The 17440-nt window shown below is 36.3% G+C and overlaps 1 protein-coding gene across 6 annotated transcripts in view; it reads left to right on the top strand.

Moving 5' to 3' along the window:
- The window catches only part of LOC105732478 (kelch-like protein 2), a 118699-nt gene extending 104138 nt beyond the window's left edge, over nucleotides 1-14561 (top strand). For 2 of the 6 annotated variants that reach the window (XM_012474564.3, XM_012474565.3), the window contains exons 10-15: nucleotides 1881-2078; nucleotides 2492-2593; nucleotides 4208-4336; nucleotides 4990-5130; nucleotides 9014-9157; nucleotides 13440-14561. In XM_012474564.3, the coding sequence (XP_012329987.1) occupies nucleotides 1881-2078; nucleotides 2492-2593; nucleotides 4208-4336; nucleotides 4990-5130; nucleotides 9014-9157; nucleotides 13440-13468 (743 nt within the window). In that variant the 3' untranslated portion in view covers nucleotides 13469-14561. Of the gene's footprint in view, nucleotides 1-1880; nucleotides 2079-2491; nucleotides 2594-4207; nucleotides 4337-4989; nucleotides 5131-6174; nucleotides 6697-9013; nucleotides 9158-11304; nucleotides 12002-12741; nucleotides 13387-13439 lie in introns of those variants that run through there. The other 4 variants (XR_001111000.3, XM_064383753.1, XM_064383754.1 and 1 more) reach the window with 4 other exon arrangements.
- Nucleotides 14562-17440: the final 2879 nt, after the last annotated feature.

The raw sequence follows: 17440 nt of genomic DNA, 5'->3' as shown, positions 1-17440 counted from the left end.
GTATTGTTTACTTATTCGGTAACTATGAATACATTTTATCTTTATCATGCCCTCTTCCCTCTCCTTTCTTCGGATTAGAGCCAATATCCTTAACTGTGTCATCTTGGCCAAATTTTCATAAACTGTGTAATTAAACTTCTAGGTACTTCAGTTTCCTAATAACTTTTGGAGGTTATTATACTTCTTTTAGTTCATTCCCTTCTCCAGACCAGAACTTTTGTAGGGGGCACTTTATAGAGTAATTCATTTATTTTCTTCTTCTCTATGACCTAAAATTCCCTAAATCTTGGTAAGCATACTATATTACCACTAGGAGATGGCATATTTGTTGTGTTATTTTGTGTATAGAGAAAGAAAAATGAAAATTGCAATGGGTAAAATTCCTACAATGAACATTCCATGGAGTTAGTTATGATTTTGGGATACAGGATTGTTTTATGCTGAAATATGCTGCCGATTCTGTTGCTGCTCACTGGTCTCCAGGCCCTCTTAGGAGGTCTGTTACATTCTGTGCTAGCAGGGCCCAAAACAGGCAATTTCATTTGAACTGGAAAGGTCTTGCTGCCATATGGAGGTGTGCATTTCCATGTATTTTTATGGGGCTGGGGGAGTAAAGCACCAGAGGGTAAGACAATAAGGGGTAGAGGTGCATCTCTTGCCTGATGCCGTCTGTAAAACATTGAGCTAGTCAGACATACCTGGTGATTCCAGTTCTCCCTACAGGAATTCAGAGAACTGTGAGCCACATTACGTGCCCTCAGGCTGGCACAGGGACATAAACATTACAGAACTAAAAACAATAAAAATTTGAACAATTTAAAGTAATTATATTATAGACTGTAAATTTATTAAATCTCAAGTGCACTCTATAGATGTTATTTGCTATAGGGGTTCAGGAGCTGGACATAATCCATTTTGGGCCGAAGTGGACTGGGAAGGCATCCTAGAGAATGTGGAATTTTAACTGGGGATTCAAAGTTAAAGAGAGCAGAGTGGATGGTGATAGGAGCCTCTCCAATTAAGAAAGCACCATCAACAAAAGTTGGGAAAAGGGAAAAGAAGGTTGAATGCTTTAGTCTAGCAGTCCAGTTTCTCCATTCACTGATTCTGTAATATCTCTTTAGCCCAGGGGTCAGCAGACTTTGTCTTGAAGGACCCGAGAGTAAGTATTTTAGGCTTTGTGGTTATATGGTCTCCGTCACACCTTCTTATCTACCGCTATAGTGCAAAACCAGCCATATGTAAGTGAATGGGTGGGGCAGTGTTCCAATAAAACTATATTTATGGATGGTGAAATTTGAATTTCATATAGCTTTTTATATGTCATGAAATATTATTCCTCTTTTGGTTGTTTTTCAGCCATTTAAAAATATAAAAACCATGCTTAGCTTATGGGTTCTACAGAAATAGTTAGTCGGCCAGATTTAGCCTGTAGGCTGTAAATTTGCCGACCCCTGATTTAGCCCACTAACATGATAAACTAGGAGCACATTATGCAAATAAAACATATAGAGTTTCATTCTAAGACTATCCACTAGAAAATCCAAAATTGAAAGCTATGGGAGATGTGTACAGGTTCAAGTAGTTGGAAGATAATAGCTTATTATTTAAGCTTGTAAATTGATATTTGAAAAAAATCAAGAATCAAAATAGCACTTTAGCCTATGCCATTGCATTTTTTAATAACCTCAGAAAGAAAGACAATTTAGCGATTATATGTTCACAAATGATTAGCATTTTCAAGGATTTATTTAATTAGGCTCCTCCTAAGAGTAGCATGTTCTGACAACAGCTATAGACTTAGTAGAAAGCAATCTTTGGACATTGGTGGTAATTGAGTTGCATGTTGATTTTTTTTTAATCTTGAACTCCTTTTGCAGGGATGGTCTACATGGCTGGACTTGTTTTTGCCGTTGGTGGCTTTAATGGCTCATTAAGAGTTCGCACTGTAGATTCCTACGACCCTGTGAAGGACCAGTGGACCAGTGTTGCTAACATGAGAGACCGGAGAAGCACTTTGGGAGCTGCTGTGTTAAATGGGTTGTTATACGCTGTGGGAGGCTTTGATGGGAGTACAGGTAATTTCCTTTGCATTCTTTTACATTGCTGCTAAAATTAATGTAGTAACCATGTTTATGGAATAAGTTGTGGCAACATTATGGCACATGTGAGGTTTTAACTGACAATAAAGATAAGTTTAAAAATTTTATCAAAAATTTCTTTAAATGATGAGTGCTGAGCATACAAATTTTCTTTCTTTTGCATAGGTATCAGTCATCAAGTTTTAAAAGTTTGTAAATGTCAGTAGCTTAGGTAGGAGCCTTCTGGAAAACAAGCTGTTCCTGTTTCTCATGTAATTGACATGTCTACATTCCACCATTTTCTTCTCTTAATTTTAGCCCAGTGTAACATACCTGAAGTATTTTTCCATATATATGAACTACTGACTTTTTTTAGAGGAGGAAATGAAGACTATTGTGCTTTATTATAGGTTTATCATCTGTGGAAGCATACAACATAAAGTCTAATGAGTGGTTTCATGTAGCTCCCATGAACACAAGGAGGAGCAGTGTTGGTGTGGGTGTTGTTGGAGGTAGGTACTGACAGTTCTTTCAGGTACACAGGGCTTTTTGATTTTTGAGAGTGGTTCTTCCAATAATCTCAACACTAGTTTTCTGAATGGGCAAGCTAATTAGCATTTTAAAAAGAAAAGCCATAATTACTGTAAAATTTTAATTATCCTTTTTAAAATTAGCTTGTGTATATAAATCAACCTCTACAAGGCCTTTCTCTCCCTCTCTGTCCCCCTCCCTTTATCTCTCCTCCTTTCTGTTTCTCTCGCTCTGTGTTTGTGTGTGTGTGATTTATAGAACAGCAGTCCCCAACCTTTTTGGCACTAGGGACCGGTTTTGTGGAAGAGAATTTTTCCATGGACAGGGGTGGGTTGAAGGGATGGTTTTAGGATGAAACTGTTCCACCTCAGATCATCAGGCATTAGAGTCTCATAAAGAGCGCACAACCTAGGTCCCTCCTGTGTGCAGTTCAAGATAGGGTTCGCACTCCTATGAGAATCTAATGCTGCTGCTGATCTGACAGGAGGCAGAGCTCGGGCAGTAACACTTGCTCATCTGCCACTCATCTCCTGTTGTGCAGCCTGTTTCCTGATAGGTTCCAGACAGGTAGTGGTCCACGACCTGGGGTTTGGGGACCACTGCTATATAAGACTGTCAACTGATTTTAATACAGTTGTTTAGGGGAACAAATCAGGTGACATAAACGTGTAATTTCGTATATGGAGAACAGCTGTTTAACATTTAGGGGATAGATTGCCACAGTTATTTATTTATATCCTACTTTGTCTCCCAACAAAAGTTAAGGAAGGCTCTAAGTATTATTTTTTGGTTTTTTTTTTAATTGACTTGGGCAAATTTGCAGGTTTCCACCCTCTCCTTATCATAGGTGTAATTCTCTGCACTTAGAAAAAAACAGCTTTATTGAGATATAATTCACATACCATACAATTTACCCATTTCATGTATACAGTTCATTGTGGATCCATCACTACAATTCATTTTAGAACATTTTTATTATCCTCTAAAAGCAATCCTGCTTCCCTTAGCTCTTACTCCTGTCCTCTCCAGCTCTCAGTAACTACTAGTCTGCTTCCTATCACTTATAGATTTGCCTCTTCTGAACATGTTGCTCATACAGTATGTGATCCTTGGTGACTGACTTCTTTTGCTTAGGGTGATGTTTTCAAGGTTTATTTATACTGAGGCATTTATTAGTACTTCATGCCTTTTTATTGCCAAGTAATATTGCATTGCATTCTGTGATATTAATTTCTGATTTAACCTTTTTTCCAGTTTCCTGAGATAATTTGGTATTTAATTCTATCTTACAAGATGTTGTTCACTTATCAGATAGTGTTATCTAAAGACGTAATGAGTGTGCTTTCTATTTTATCAGTCAGATTATTGATGAAAGTATAAAATTAACATCATCATCTATACCCTGCAGATCTTCAGAATATGATTTGATGACTCCATCTGTCACCATTAGGCAAGACCCTAATATAGTTCGTAAAAATCAGTAGCACTTTAAGGGGAAACTCTGTTGCCGTGGAGGAAAATATACTAATATTTTCTGGCTTGACAAAAACAGTGTTTTTTAATAAATTTGGCTTTCTTTGTGATTTTATGTGTAGGTTTGCTCTATGCTGTAGGAGGTTATGACGGAGCATCACGTCAGTGTCTTAGCACAGTAGAATGCTATAATGCCACAACAAATGAGTGGACCTATATAGCAGAAATGAGCACCAGACGGAGTGGAGCAGGTACATGCGAACCTATTTTAGCAACTGAAGCACAAAAGTGATGGAAAATAGTTAAAGTAAAATGATTCATTGGCATCACTTTACATTATCTGAAAATATATGATATGCTGATTTTAATGGTTCTGCTAAATGTCTTTTGAATTGTGCAGGTAATGGGAGGTAGCTGCACTTTTACTTTGTAAAATATAATGTCTGAGTGCTGTAGGCATTTCTGTTTCATCTATATATTCACATTGTTTAGCACTCCTTTTAGTGTTTTGTTTTAGTGCTTACTGGGGAACTTGCTTAATAATCAAGTCTTTTCATGTATATTTCTTAAATTTTTGTGCTTTAATATGGGGTTATTTTATTATGGATATTGATTTCAAAAGCATTACATTAAAGGACTTTTTCACTCCTTGTGTTTCACCTACATATTATTGATATTTTTATTTTGTTTGACATGCCTCTTTTTTCAGAATAATAGTTTGTTGAGATGCTTGTTTAATCATCAATTCTATTCATTTTCATTTCTTAAACTGTAGGCTATAATATCAGCTTGCTTTTATTACAAGTTATAACTTTAAAAGTTTTGGTTACAGGTCATTGAAATCTAATATGATATAAATCTCTTGTTCTTTTTGCCCCTCTATTTGGCTGGTTGTTTTTTATAGGTGTTGGTGTGTTAAACAATTTATTGTATGCTGTAGGAGGTCATGATGGCCCTTTAGTACGAAAAAGTGTTGAAGTATATGATCCCACGACTAATGCATGGAGACAGGTTGCAGATATGAACATGTGCAGAAGAAATGCAGGTATCTGTCAGTTTAAGGTTATGAAACTTATGTTGAATTTTATTTTAAGTTTCACTAGTATCACTGTGTTATTTCCATTGTTCTTTTACTGATCTGGGTTCCCTGATAGACTTTAAACTCTTTAAAGGCAGAAACTTATATAATAACCTATAAAGTGAATGCCTACTGTAATCTCTGGAACATAACAGGTTGTTATGACACTTCAGTAAACTTATTTCTACTAGCTGCTACTTTTTGGTGATAATTGTGGAGACTAATTAATTAGGAATAGACCCTTTATTAGATATTTGAATTCATTCATTCTAACCACAGATAATTTTGTGTGCCTGCCATGTATCTATCACATACCGAAGATCCTACTTCTCAGGGAATTTAGTCTAGTTGAGTAAATATTTATAATAGGTTAAAAAGCTAGTTGATTATCTAAATCTAGAGGGGAAGTCTGAAGATGTAACCCTAAGTTAATACAGTTCAGGATTTCCAGAAAATGGAAAAACTAAAGCAACAACAACAACGAATACTTTTAAGAAAGTAGAGAACTTCAAGATTAGGGAACTAACTACTTAAAAAGAAGAATCAAGGAAAGGAAATCCAAATGGAAAATAGACTCAGGATAGCTACATAGCCTTTCAGGAAATGCTAGGCTTCTTCAAAATGCCATTATCTCCATGTCATTCCTCATAGTGTAAAATAAGTTCCTGTTGAGTCTCAAACTTACTGTATACCATTAGACACCCCCGCTCCATCAGTGCTCATCTTAGTTTCTCTTTAAATGTGGTTACTAAGAGAGACCAAGTATGTGGGACTGCAAATACTGTCAGCAGCAGACCAGAATTTATCATTAATTCTGTTTGGCCTTGCATATCATCTAGTCAGTTGTATTTGGTATTCAGAATGATGATAAGGCCCTCAGATCTGGCTCCTTACTAGAATAAGTGACTCTAGTACACATTAAGTTAGAAAGCCACAGTGATTTGTGTGTGTGTCTACCTGGATTAGGAAACTTAGTTGCAATTTGAGCTTTTTATGAATATTTTCTTAAAGGTTAAAATAATCTACTCCCATAATCCCAGCACTTTGGGAGGCCGAGGCGGGTGGATCACGAGGTCAAGAGATCGAGACCATCCTGGTCAACATGGTGAAACCCCGTCTCTAAAAAATTAGCTGGGCATGGTGCTGCACGCCTGTAGTCCCAGCTACTCGGGAGGCTGAGGCAGGAGAATTGCTTGAACCCAGGAGGTGGAGGTTGCGGTGAGCCGAGATCAAGCCATTGCACTCCAGCCTGGGTAACAAGAGCAAAACTCTGTCTCAAAAAAAAAGGTTAAAATAATCTTATTTTTTCTCTGTATGTGTTTCTTGTTTTCCTATCAAAATTAACTCATTTATTTTAGGTAGAAGAATAAAGAGATAATTTGTATATGTAGAGCTATCATTATCCTGTTGTTCAAAAAATTGTGGTAGAAAGGGTGGGATTTAGGAAAAATCTTTAAGTCTCTGTTGAAAAGTTGTTTCATACTTTGATTTGGACATTACTTGAGTTTATTTGATAATGAAGAAGAGAGAACTCTGAAAACTTAGTTTTCAGTTTGTTTTTCCTTCTCAGTCAATTATGTTTATTTTCTGTGCAAGTAACAGAACTTGAATTATTTACTTCTGTAATTTATAAGATACAACATAATCCAATTGAGCATATATTTTAAATTATTTATAAAAGTTCATAAGAGTATTTTAAAATCTCACCCTCATTCCATATTCCTGATAATCTGAAACAAACTTCTGATAAGATCTGTTCAGCTCTTCCTTTTTAATAACCTAGGCTAAGGACCTCATTTAAGCATCTAAATTGGGAAGAAAGAACTAACCTGGCAAAGAGTGGAAGACATGTATTCAGTTTTAAATGGGGAGAGGTGAAAGCATCCATGTAAACTTGAAACAGCAAGCAACTTCTAAGTCAGATTTCAAAACTTTTCATAAGCGTGGTAAATTATGACACCAAGAGTAGAGTAAAAATGAAATCAATTTGAATTAGATGATTATATAAAGACTTTTAGTACCTAGCACATCTGTAATAGGGTCTCAGTTTGAATTTGATTATGTTGAAGTAAACTGAATAAACTGGAACCATCAAACACTGCAGGAAACTGCATTCTTTTGACAGTGATTTGGCTCTGATTGCCTAAAAGGAATCTGGTGTTCTGAGTTAGTGGATTAATAAAATTGATGTCTTTTGAATGTATACTAATATATTGAAATGGGTGTATGGACCAACCTCCCTTTCTGCAGTAGGATGCTCTTTAATCTGTGAGCCCCTTGTAGATATGATTGAGAAAGCTCTTTAGGACAATATAGCCTCCTTATTAATGTCTTCTATCATAGCAGGGCCATTTTTTAGATCATTTTGTCTCCCACAGTCCTGTGTTGCAAACACATATAACTACTGTGAGAGCTTGTGTGGCAGTAGCATTTCGCTCTTGCTTTTAAGTATTTGAACAACTTTAAAATGGTATGAGCTTTTTTCCTGCAAAGTTTTGTAGATTTGGGCAGCATTTTTCTGGATTCTTTGATGCCCTCTAGTGCAAGTTCATAGTAGCACTAAACTTTTTATAAGATATTAAATATACTTTAAAAAATTGAAATAAAGAGCTTTTTAAAAGCATTTACCATTTGACTCAGCAGTTTTCTTTCTAATCATTTATATTAAGAGAAATTGCTCTAGTATTCAACACACTATTCAGGGGATCTTTGTTCATTGCAACATCATTGGTAACAGCAAAAAAATCAAAATTACTTAAATATTAGTAAAAAATTATTAAATAAACTGTGGTATTATCATACATAAAAATTACATTTATATTTATTAACTTGAGGAAATGTCCAGGGTATGTTGGTTGGCCAGGGAGGGTAAGTAATAAAGTAGCATGTGTCAGGTGAGCTACTTTGGGGTTAAAAAAGGCAGTATCTGAGTATATATGCATCGAGAAAAGTTAGCCAGAGTAGAGATCAAAATTTTAATGGTCATTATTCTAAATGACATAAGATTCGAGGTCATCTTTTTTTCTTTATACCTGTCTAAATGTTTTGAATTTTTGCAAAGAAAAGATTTATTCTAATAGATAAATAATATTATTTTCCCTTTTAAAGAGAGATAAAATAGCTAACCATTCAGTATAATAATTAAAATTAAGACAATTTTTACCTTTTACTAACATATATTTTCTTCCTTGGGATTCCCTAAGTAGTTGACTTTGGGAGTGTTACTAAACTTCTTTGATATATTTTTTTTTAATAAAATGAGGGTCAAAATAGTTTCTAACCTATAACGTTGTGAAAATTGAATAGAATAATGCATATATAATGCACCTACTGCATAAATGACACTCAGTAGAAGCTTAGAAGCGGTATTAGAGTTTCCTAGTATAAAAGGAATTCTTTCTTTTTTTTGAGATGGAGTCTCGCTCTGTTACCCAGACTGGAGAGCAGTGGCGTGGTCTTGGCTCACTGCAGTCTCTGCTTCCTGGGTTTAAACGATTCTGCCTCAGCCTCTGGAGTAGCTGGGACTACAGTCACACTCCACCGTGCCCAGCTAATTTTTGTTTTTTTAGTAGAGATGGGATTTCACCATGTTGGCAAGGCTGGTCTGGAACTCCTGACCTCAAGTGATCTGCCCACATCATCCTCCCAAAGTGCCAGGATTATAGACGTGCGCTACAGTGCCTGGCTATCCTAATATAAAAAGGATTCTTTACATGTTCCCTATTTTCTCTTCTTGCCTCCTTTCAAAGAAATTAATGTCTCTGGATTATCTCACAAAACATGTACAGTGATACTCATATTCATCCAGATTTTTTAAATAATCATTTTCTCTCTGTATAATTTTTTAAAGGAGTTTGTGCAGTTAATGGTCTATTATATGTTGTTGGAGGGGACGATGGTTCCTGTAACTTGGCGTCGGTAGAGTATTATAACCCAACAACTGATAAATGGACAGTTGTGTCATCGTGTATGAGCACAGGGAGAAGTTATGCAGGTAACAATTGTCTCTAAAGTCCATTATAATATAAAAAGATGACATCATTATAATTTTTGTATTAATAAAATTTTTCTGTTATAAGAATAATGTCTTTTCTCAAGGTATAGTTTATATCTTATTCTTAAGATGATTAACATTGGCTGTGTATATTCTGAAATAAAGCACCAGTACACTTTTGTCATTCTATAGTCATTTGTATTCAAAATCCCAAATCTTTGATATACAAAATCATATAATAAAATTTAATGTTGCTAAAGTCAGTATGCCAAGGAGAGGAATTCACTATGTGGCAAGGCTTTAATTCCTGAGATATCCAAGAAATAGGATAGGATTCCTACATCTCCCCATGGTGAGGCTTCATCAGATAGTATTATAGTGAGGCTGTGGAATAATTTTTCTTTCTTAAGCATAGTACTGGTTGAATTATAAAATGTTATTTTTTCGTCCATTATATTATTATGGTGCATCTTTAAACTATGTTATATATTATTTATTTCAGTGATATTTATCTTGCTTTTAATATTGTAATATTTCTTTAACAAAATTGATCTACTAGTGGAGGAAAAAAATGTTTATCACTGTTGCTTATGTATCATTCAAAACAGCACTTAGTAGAAGAACTATGTACAGTAGAATCCCAGTATAACATGGCTGAATATTAGATGAATTTTAAAACAACTTAATTGAGGTATAAACTGGCAGAATACATAGCATACAGTTGACCCTTGGACAACACAGGTTTGAACTGTGTATGTCCACTTATATGCAAATGTTTTTCAATAATTATGTTGGAAAATTTTTATAAAACTCAGATGAACTGCATAACCTAGAAATATTGAAAAAATTAAGTAAAAGATATGAACACATAAAATATATGTAGATATTAGTCTGTTTTATCATTTACTACTACAAAATATCCACAAATCTATTACAAAAAATTAAAATTTATCAAAATGTATGCACATTTTGATGTTCCTGAAACTCTTACAGGAACAAGCACATACAGACCATATATGGTGTCATTCACAGTCCAGAGAATTGTGAACAAACCACAAAGATACAATATTAAATCATAACTGCATGAAATTAGCTGTTATATGTTACTGTACTACTATAATAATTGTATAGCCATTTCCTGTTGCTGTATTGGTGAGCTCAGCTGTTGTGAGTAGCCACTTAAAAAGCTGTGGGGCACTAATCATCTTTGAAAGAGCAATTTGTCTCTTCAGCGATGTGTATCAGTAGAAAGTGATCTCTCATGGTTCTGCCTTATTTTTCATCATGTTTATTGCAATATCTTAAACCTTGAATAACACCACGGGACCCGTACAGAGTGCCACTGATGATGCTGGGAAGTGCTTCAATGAAGCAGAAAAGAGTCATGACATTATAAGAAAAAGCTGGCCGGGCGCGGTGGCTCAAGCCTGTAATCCCAGCACTTTGGGAGGCCGAGGCGGGGGGATCACGAGGTCAAGAGATCGAGACCATCCTGGTCAATGTGGTGAAACCCCGTCTCTACTAAAACTACAAAAAATTAGCTGAGCATGGTGGCGTGTGCCTGTAATCCCAGCTACTCAGGAGGCTGAGGCAGGAGAATTGCCTGAACCCAGGAGGCGGAGGTTGCAGTGAGCCGAGATCACGCCATTGCACTCCAGCCTGGGTAACAAGAGCGGAACTCCGTCTCAAAAAAAAAAAAAAAGAAAGAAAGAAAAAGAAAAAGCTGAATTGCTTGAGATATACCATGGATTGAGGTCTGCTGCTACACTTGCCCACCATTTTAAAATAAATGAATCCAGGGTAGGGATCATTGTAAAAAAGAAAAGGAAACCTCAAGAAGCCGTTGCTGCAGCCATCCCAGCAATTTCGAAAACTTCACACTTTTTGTGAAGTCCCTTTTTATCTTGTGTTGAACATGCAGCTTTTATGTGAGTGCAGGACTTTCTTTTTGAGTTAGAATCTGTCACACAGGCTGGAGTGCAATGTTGTGATCTTAGATCACTGCAACCTCCACCTCCTGGGTTCAAACGATTCTCGTGCCTCAGCCTCCCCAATAGCTGGGATTACAGGGGTGCGCCACCACACCCAGCTAATTTTTAAGTTTTTATTATTTTCTATGTTTTTGTTTTGTTTTTTCGCGGGTGCAGGATTGCTATAAGAAAGGTATACCTGTCAACTCTAATAGGATTTGAGAAAAAGCAGTCATTTTATGACAAAGCAAAAGGAAGGTAAAGGATCTAATCTGAAGAATGTATTGCCAGCAAAGGATGACTTGATAATTTTGGAAAGGGGTTTGGCTCAAAAAATGTCAAGATAACAGGAGAAGCAGCTTCTGTTGACCAAGAGGCAGCACATGAGTTCCCAGATGCCATTAAGAAAGTTGTTGAGGAGAATGGATATCTGCCTGAACAAGTTTTTAATGCAGACAGGTGTGCCTCCAAGGACACTTATTAGGAAGAAAAGTGGGCACCAGAATTTAAGGCAGAAAGGGATAGGCCAGCTCTGCTATTTTGTGCAAATGCAGTTGGGTTTATGATTTGGACTGCTCTTATATCAAAAGCTGCTGACCCCTAATACTTGAAGGGAAAATATAAATACCAGCTGCCAGTTTTTTAACTGTATAACAAGAAGTCCTAGACAAGAACTCTTTTCCTGGATTGGTTCCATCTCTGCTTTCTTCCTGAAGTCAGGAAGTACCTTGCCAGAAAGGGACTGCTTTTTAAAGTTATTTTGATATCGGACAGTGCCTTTGGCCATCCAGAACACTGTGAGTTCAACACCAAAGGCATAGAAGTGGTCTACTTGCCCCTAAACACAACGTGTCTAATTCAGCCTCTAGATCAGGGCCCATAACCTTAAAGGTTCATTACAGATGGCACTCTATGGAAAAAATTGCTAATGCTATGGAAGAGAATCTCAACAGAAAACATGAAAGTCTGGATGGATTACACCATTGAATATATTATTATTGTTATAGAAAAAGCTATGAAAGTCATCAAGCCTAAAACAATAAATTCCTGCTGGAAAAACAAAAAACTGTGTTCGGGTGTTGTGTATGACTTCACAGGAGTTATGATAGAGCCATCAAAGAAATCATGAAAGAGATCGTGGATGTGGCTAAAAAGGTTGATGGCAAAGGGTTTCAAGATACAGATCTTGGAGAAATTCAAGAGCTAATAGATACCAAATCAGAGAAGTTAACAGAAGATGACTTGATGGAGATGACTCCTTCTGAACCGCTGCCAGACGATGAAGAAGACATAGAAGCAATGCCAGAAAACAAATTGACATTAGACACTCTGGCAAAGGGTTCTGGTTATTCAAGACTGATTATGACTTATTTTATGAAATGGGCACTTCTATAATATATGCACTGTAACTGAAGCAAGTGGTGGAAGGAGGATTGGGATTGTATGGAAACGTTTTTAGAGAAATGAAAAAAAAAAGACAGAAATTACAAGGTATTTCCTTAAAGTTGCACGAAGTTTGTCTGCCTCTCCTATTTCCCCTGCCTTCCCTTCCACCTTCTCCACCTCTGCACCCTTGAAACAACAAGACCAACCTCTCCTCTTTCTCCTCCTCAGCCTACTCAATGTGAAGAGACAAGGATGAAGACCTTGATGATGATCCACTTCCCCTTAATACATAGTAAATATAGTTCCTCTTCCTTATGACTTTTTAAATAACATTTTCTTTTCTGTAGATTACTTTAAGAATAAAATATATAATATAACATGTATAACATATTACATGTAAAATATGTGTTAATTGACTATCAGTAAGGCTTTTGGTCAACTATAAGCTATTAGTAGTTACATTGTGTGAGAGTAAAAAATTATACATGGGTTTTTGACTGCGCAGAGGGTCAGCACCCCTGACCCCCATGTTGTTCAAGGGTCAACTGTATATTTAAAGTATATAATTTTATTACTTTTGACATAGTATATATTCACGAAACCATCACCACAATCAAGATAATGAACATATCCACCACGCTTAAAAGTTTCTGTGTTCCATTTTCAGTATTTTTTCAAAATTGTAATCACAAAGAGGAAAAGACTAGTTCTGGATTAAATAGTCTTAAATTAGTCCATAACTAAACAGAGAATTCACTGTCCTTTAGATTAAAATGATACTACTACTAAAGTTTAAGAAAGAGATTCTGAAACATGATTTGTATGGCCCCACTTGCCTTTGTATTATAATAAAGAATTGAGTTATTTCTCAGAGATACAGAATGCTGCCTATGACTTCTTTTTGATCTCTTCATTTCTTTGCTCAGGGGTCACAGTTATTGATAAACCATTATGAGCCTGAAAGACATTTTCAGCATATTTATACATGAGAAACAGTCTTCAACAAGTATTTCTGAAGTGACTGAGAATCTAGCACTTCTCCACTTGGTAGCTGCACTTTAAGTCTCAGCAGAAGATAAGATCGTCTGCCTTTATAGGCCTCGGATACTGAAGATTATTTTTGGTAGAAGCACCGTGTAGGCTTTTTCTGCAATGAGCAGCAGCTGACTGAATTTTCATAAGAAACTTGGACTGCAGGACTTAATCTGTAGTCTTTAGACAACAGTTGTTTTCATAAAGACTAGTTCTTATCAACCTTGAATGACTACGGATTATTTTGTGAAGGAGGATGAAGTCACGTGTGTTCTTATAAAATTAATTTTATCTTTATTTCTCTAAAAATCTGTATACCCAGGAACTGAAAATCTTTGAACAGATATTAAAATCTACGTAAGTATACAAACTAGTTGAGGGATAAACTGTTTGCTTTTATAAAATAACTTTGATTACATGAATATAATAAATTATGTGCATATAAATGTGTGTCTATATGCTTTCCTTTAAATATGTTTGAAAAGATGTTTGAAACTTGATTATACTATTTATAATTGGCACAGTACTTTGAATTATGCCAGTACTACATTGTAAAACAGAGTTGTATTTTTTGATATTTAACAATGCTTAACACTTTAAATGCCACTTCTGAGGAATGGACCTGGTGCAACACACTTGAATATGTGTGATGCCAAACTTTTTAAAATAAAATATAAATTATGCTTATTTATTATTTTCTTTAGTTTAATCTTGGTCATGTTTTGGTGTGTATTTTTAATTTTTTTCTTAAAGTAACACTTTGGCATGAACATTACTGCAGGTTTTTGATGAATATAATGAATGTATGGAATTCAACTGAATTTGCATGGTCTTAAGAATTTTTTCTGTGTGTATAAATTTAGCTGCTATTAACAGAAGAGAGAACTTTCTGTGAGTAGCCATGTGTGTTGATCAGATACAGTTTTTCTGAGATCTTCAATTAATCTCACTTTAAAAATGACCAAAACATGTCTTTCTTGAATTATCTTTGAATAAAAGTTTGTATATTATTTGTTTCACAGTGTCCTTGATTTTTATCTATTTAGTTTTGTGTTAAGAAAGTTTTGTGTTACTTTTTGCTCCTTTATAAAGTTTGTATTTTTTGACTTCACAAATCTGTATTTTTAATTTGTTGTCAAAGTGACCTGACCTATGAGACAAGACTATTAAGTGAATAACTGAAGTCAATAAAAATGGTTCTCTTTCCAAGAAAAGTAACCTCAACTATCAAGGAAAGGTCTGTCAAGGATTGGTAAGATTTACACGTTTTATGTTTCTGCGTTCCTGATATGGGGAAGGACATAAGAATAAAACAAGTAGCATTAGACCAAAAAGTCAAAGAAAAAAATACCTACTCCAAAGTAACTGAGAAATAAACTGTGGTTTTGATACCAAATAAAAGGAATTGAGGAAACAGGAATAGAGGAGTCGGGTAGGCAGCTGAGGTGGTGGACAGCAGAAGAAGGGAAGAGGGGGAAGGAGGAGGTGTGGGATATTGTGACCATTTCTCGGGAATTTAAAAAGTTGGCATGAGCTGTTGCTGGAACAGTTGATAATCAAGAGGAAAGATCGTTACGATAACATTTCAATTCAAATTTCAACATGGAACCATATTTAATACTTAGTTGAACTTTCCATTATAAATGAATTTAATCAGAAAAAGCCTATGCTCAGTTGATGAAAACATGAATTTCTGCCTTAGTGTGGCCTTAGAGACATCATCGTCAACAAACATGTTGATGGTCTAATGAACTTGGAGTACTGTTGGCTGTTTCTGAGAGAGGCATGAAGAAAAATGTGTGAGGTCTCTGTCCTTACTGATCACTTCCAAACACTAATGTTCCATGAAACTATAAATCTATCAAAGATTTATCCGAAACATTTTAAAGCTTTTCTTAAAATATAATCTCTATTAAAGTAACAAAGTCTTAACTACTTAGTTTGTTAAGTACCTCTGTCTTTACTTTCTTAATCTTTGAAGCTTTAATAGCTATGCTGTAGTTTGCCAAGGTTTGTCAGTAGTTGGATTCATATCTATGATTTCAGAGGCTTTAGACATACCTCCTTCCCCTATGCCAATGTTTGTATTTCCAGTTTGAATTTTTTTTTTTAAGGCATATGGAAGTGTTCTCAGCCTGTTCCATTGCTGTATGAAAAATAAGTTAAGGCTGAGAAGTGTCTTAGAAATCCTGACAAGAAAGCAGCCCCAGGTTTGAGCAGAGTTCAAGGCTGGTTCCACATACTTCCGTTGTGAAGCAACTCTTCTGCCTGCTCTGTTTGGATCTATGTCTCCTTGGCTGAAAGCAGTGATGGCTAGGGTTAAGGTGAATGGTGTATGTACTGTCAGAAGACTATCAGTTCTCTCCCTGTTTCTGATGAAGTTAGTCCTGGTATTTATTGTCTCTTTATTGTTCCTTATAGCATGAAGACCCAAGTATTTATAATCCTAACTGCTGGTGAGCTATGAGACTCATTTTATCAGGTGTAAAAGGTCACATGATATTATAGAGCAGTGTGCTGACACCGTGTTGTTTCAGTTTTGTCTTAAGCAAATTGCCTCCTACTGACTTACATGGCTGCCAGTGCCTCATTTTGGAGAGAAGTCTATATTGGAGAATAGAACCACACTTTGAGTCAAGATTCTGGGGTTCTAATCATGGCTTTAAGGAAAAAAGCAGTGTGGTGTATTGGAAAGCCCATGGGCATAGAAACAAAAGGGCTCTGAGTTTGCAGCCCCCTCTATCAATTTCTAGCTGTGACTTTTAACACATTACTTATCTTATGACCCTTATTTTGTTTTTAAAATGGCAATAATAGTGTCTGTGTCACAAGGTTATTATTGTGTTTGAAAGAAACAATGCATGTTAATATGCTAGAAATTCAGAGGGCCCTCAATAAATTACAGCTATGGTTTCCTGAGCCTCCTGTTAAATCTTCATTGTAGGAAAATAAGTGAGGTGGGGTGCTGCATCAGCATTTCTTTCCAGCTCTAAGTCTTTAAGGTTTAAAATAATCTGACCCCTCCATATACCTATACGTGCTCTGATTGAGAAATGTAATACTATGGTAGAATTCTAAAACAGAAATAATTACTGACATTTACTGATCACATCTTGTATGCCAGATACTGTGCAAAGGGCTTTACATACATTATCTCATGTAATCATAAATAACTCTTTGAGGTGTAGGTATTATTACAATACTCATTTTACAGAAGTACCAGATAAGACAGAGAAGTAACTTGTCCACTGCTAATAAAATGCCAAACCTAGTAAGTATGGCCCAATAGTGTGTGCTGTTGATGCTTACCTGATAGAGGATGGCAGGTTTGGGCAGAAGGAAAAGTTGGGCGGCAGTGCAGTCATCACACAACCAATAGGACGGGGAGCTCTGGAGCTGTGATGGCCAAGAAAAGTAGCTCTACACTGGGGTAAGGGGTTGGGCTTTTATACCCCTCTATCAACCATACTTGACTTGAGCTGTTCCCCGGAAAGCAGGTATACCCGTGGGGAGAGGTGTTTCTCTTTGGCAGTACTCAGCAGCGGGAGGAATGCCTGCTTACATCTTGAAGAGGGGAATCTGGGTGGTGTGCCACAGCATCCACTACAGGACAGACAGATTCATATACCCACTGCACAGTATACACTGAGACAGCAGGGTTTGTAGCAGAGAGTTTAGTGATGGCAGAGTGCCAAGAGGAGATGGGAGGAGACCCTCAAATCCATCTCCCTGAGGAGTTCTGGGCTGGAGTTTTTAAGGGGGTCTTGGAGGGCAAGGGGCTGGAAAATTGGGATCGTTGATTGGCTGGGGGAAGGGGGATGAAATCATCAGAATGTGGGAACTGCATTCAGCTCCTTGTGGTCCTTCAGACCAGCTGAGTTTCATCTGTGTGAAA

This window comes from Aotus nancymaae, unplaced genomic scaffold (genome assembly GCF_030222135.1).
Source record: "Aotus nancymaae isolate 86718 unplaced genomic scaffold, 86718_ANA_hifiasm-v0.15.2.pri h1tg000033l, whole genome shotgun sequence".
Taxonomy (NCBI): Eukaryota; Metazoa; Chordata; class Mammalia; order Primates; family Aotidae; genus Aotus; species Aotus nancymaae.
Note: the sequence above shows the minus strand (reverse complement) of the source record. Positions and strands in the feature narration are given on the sequence as shown.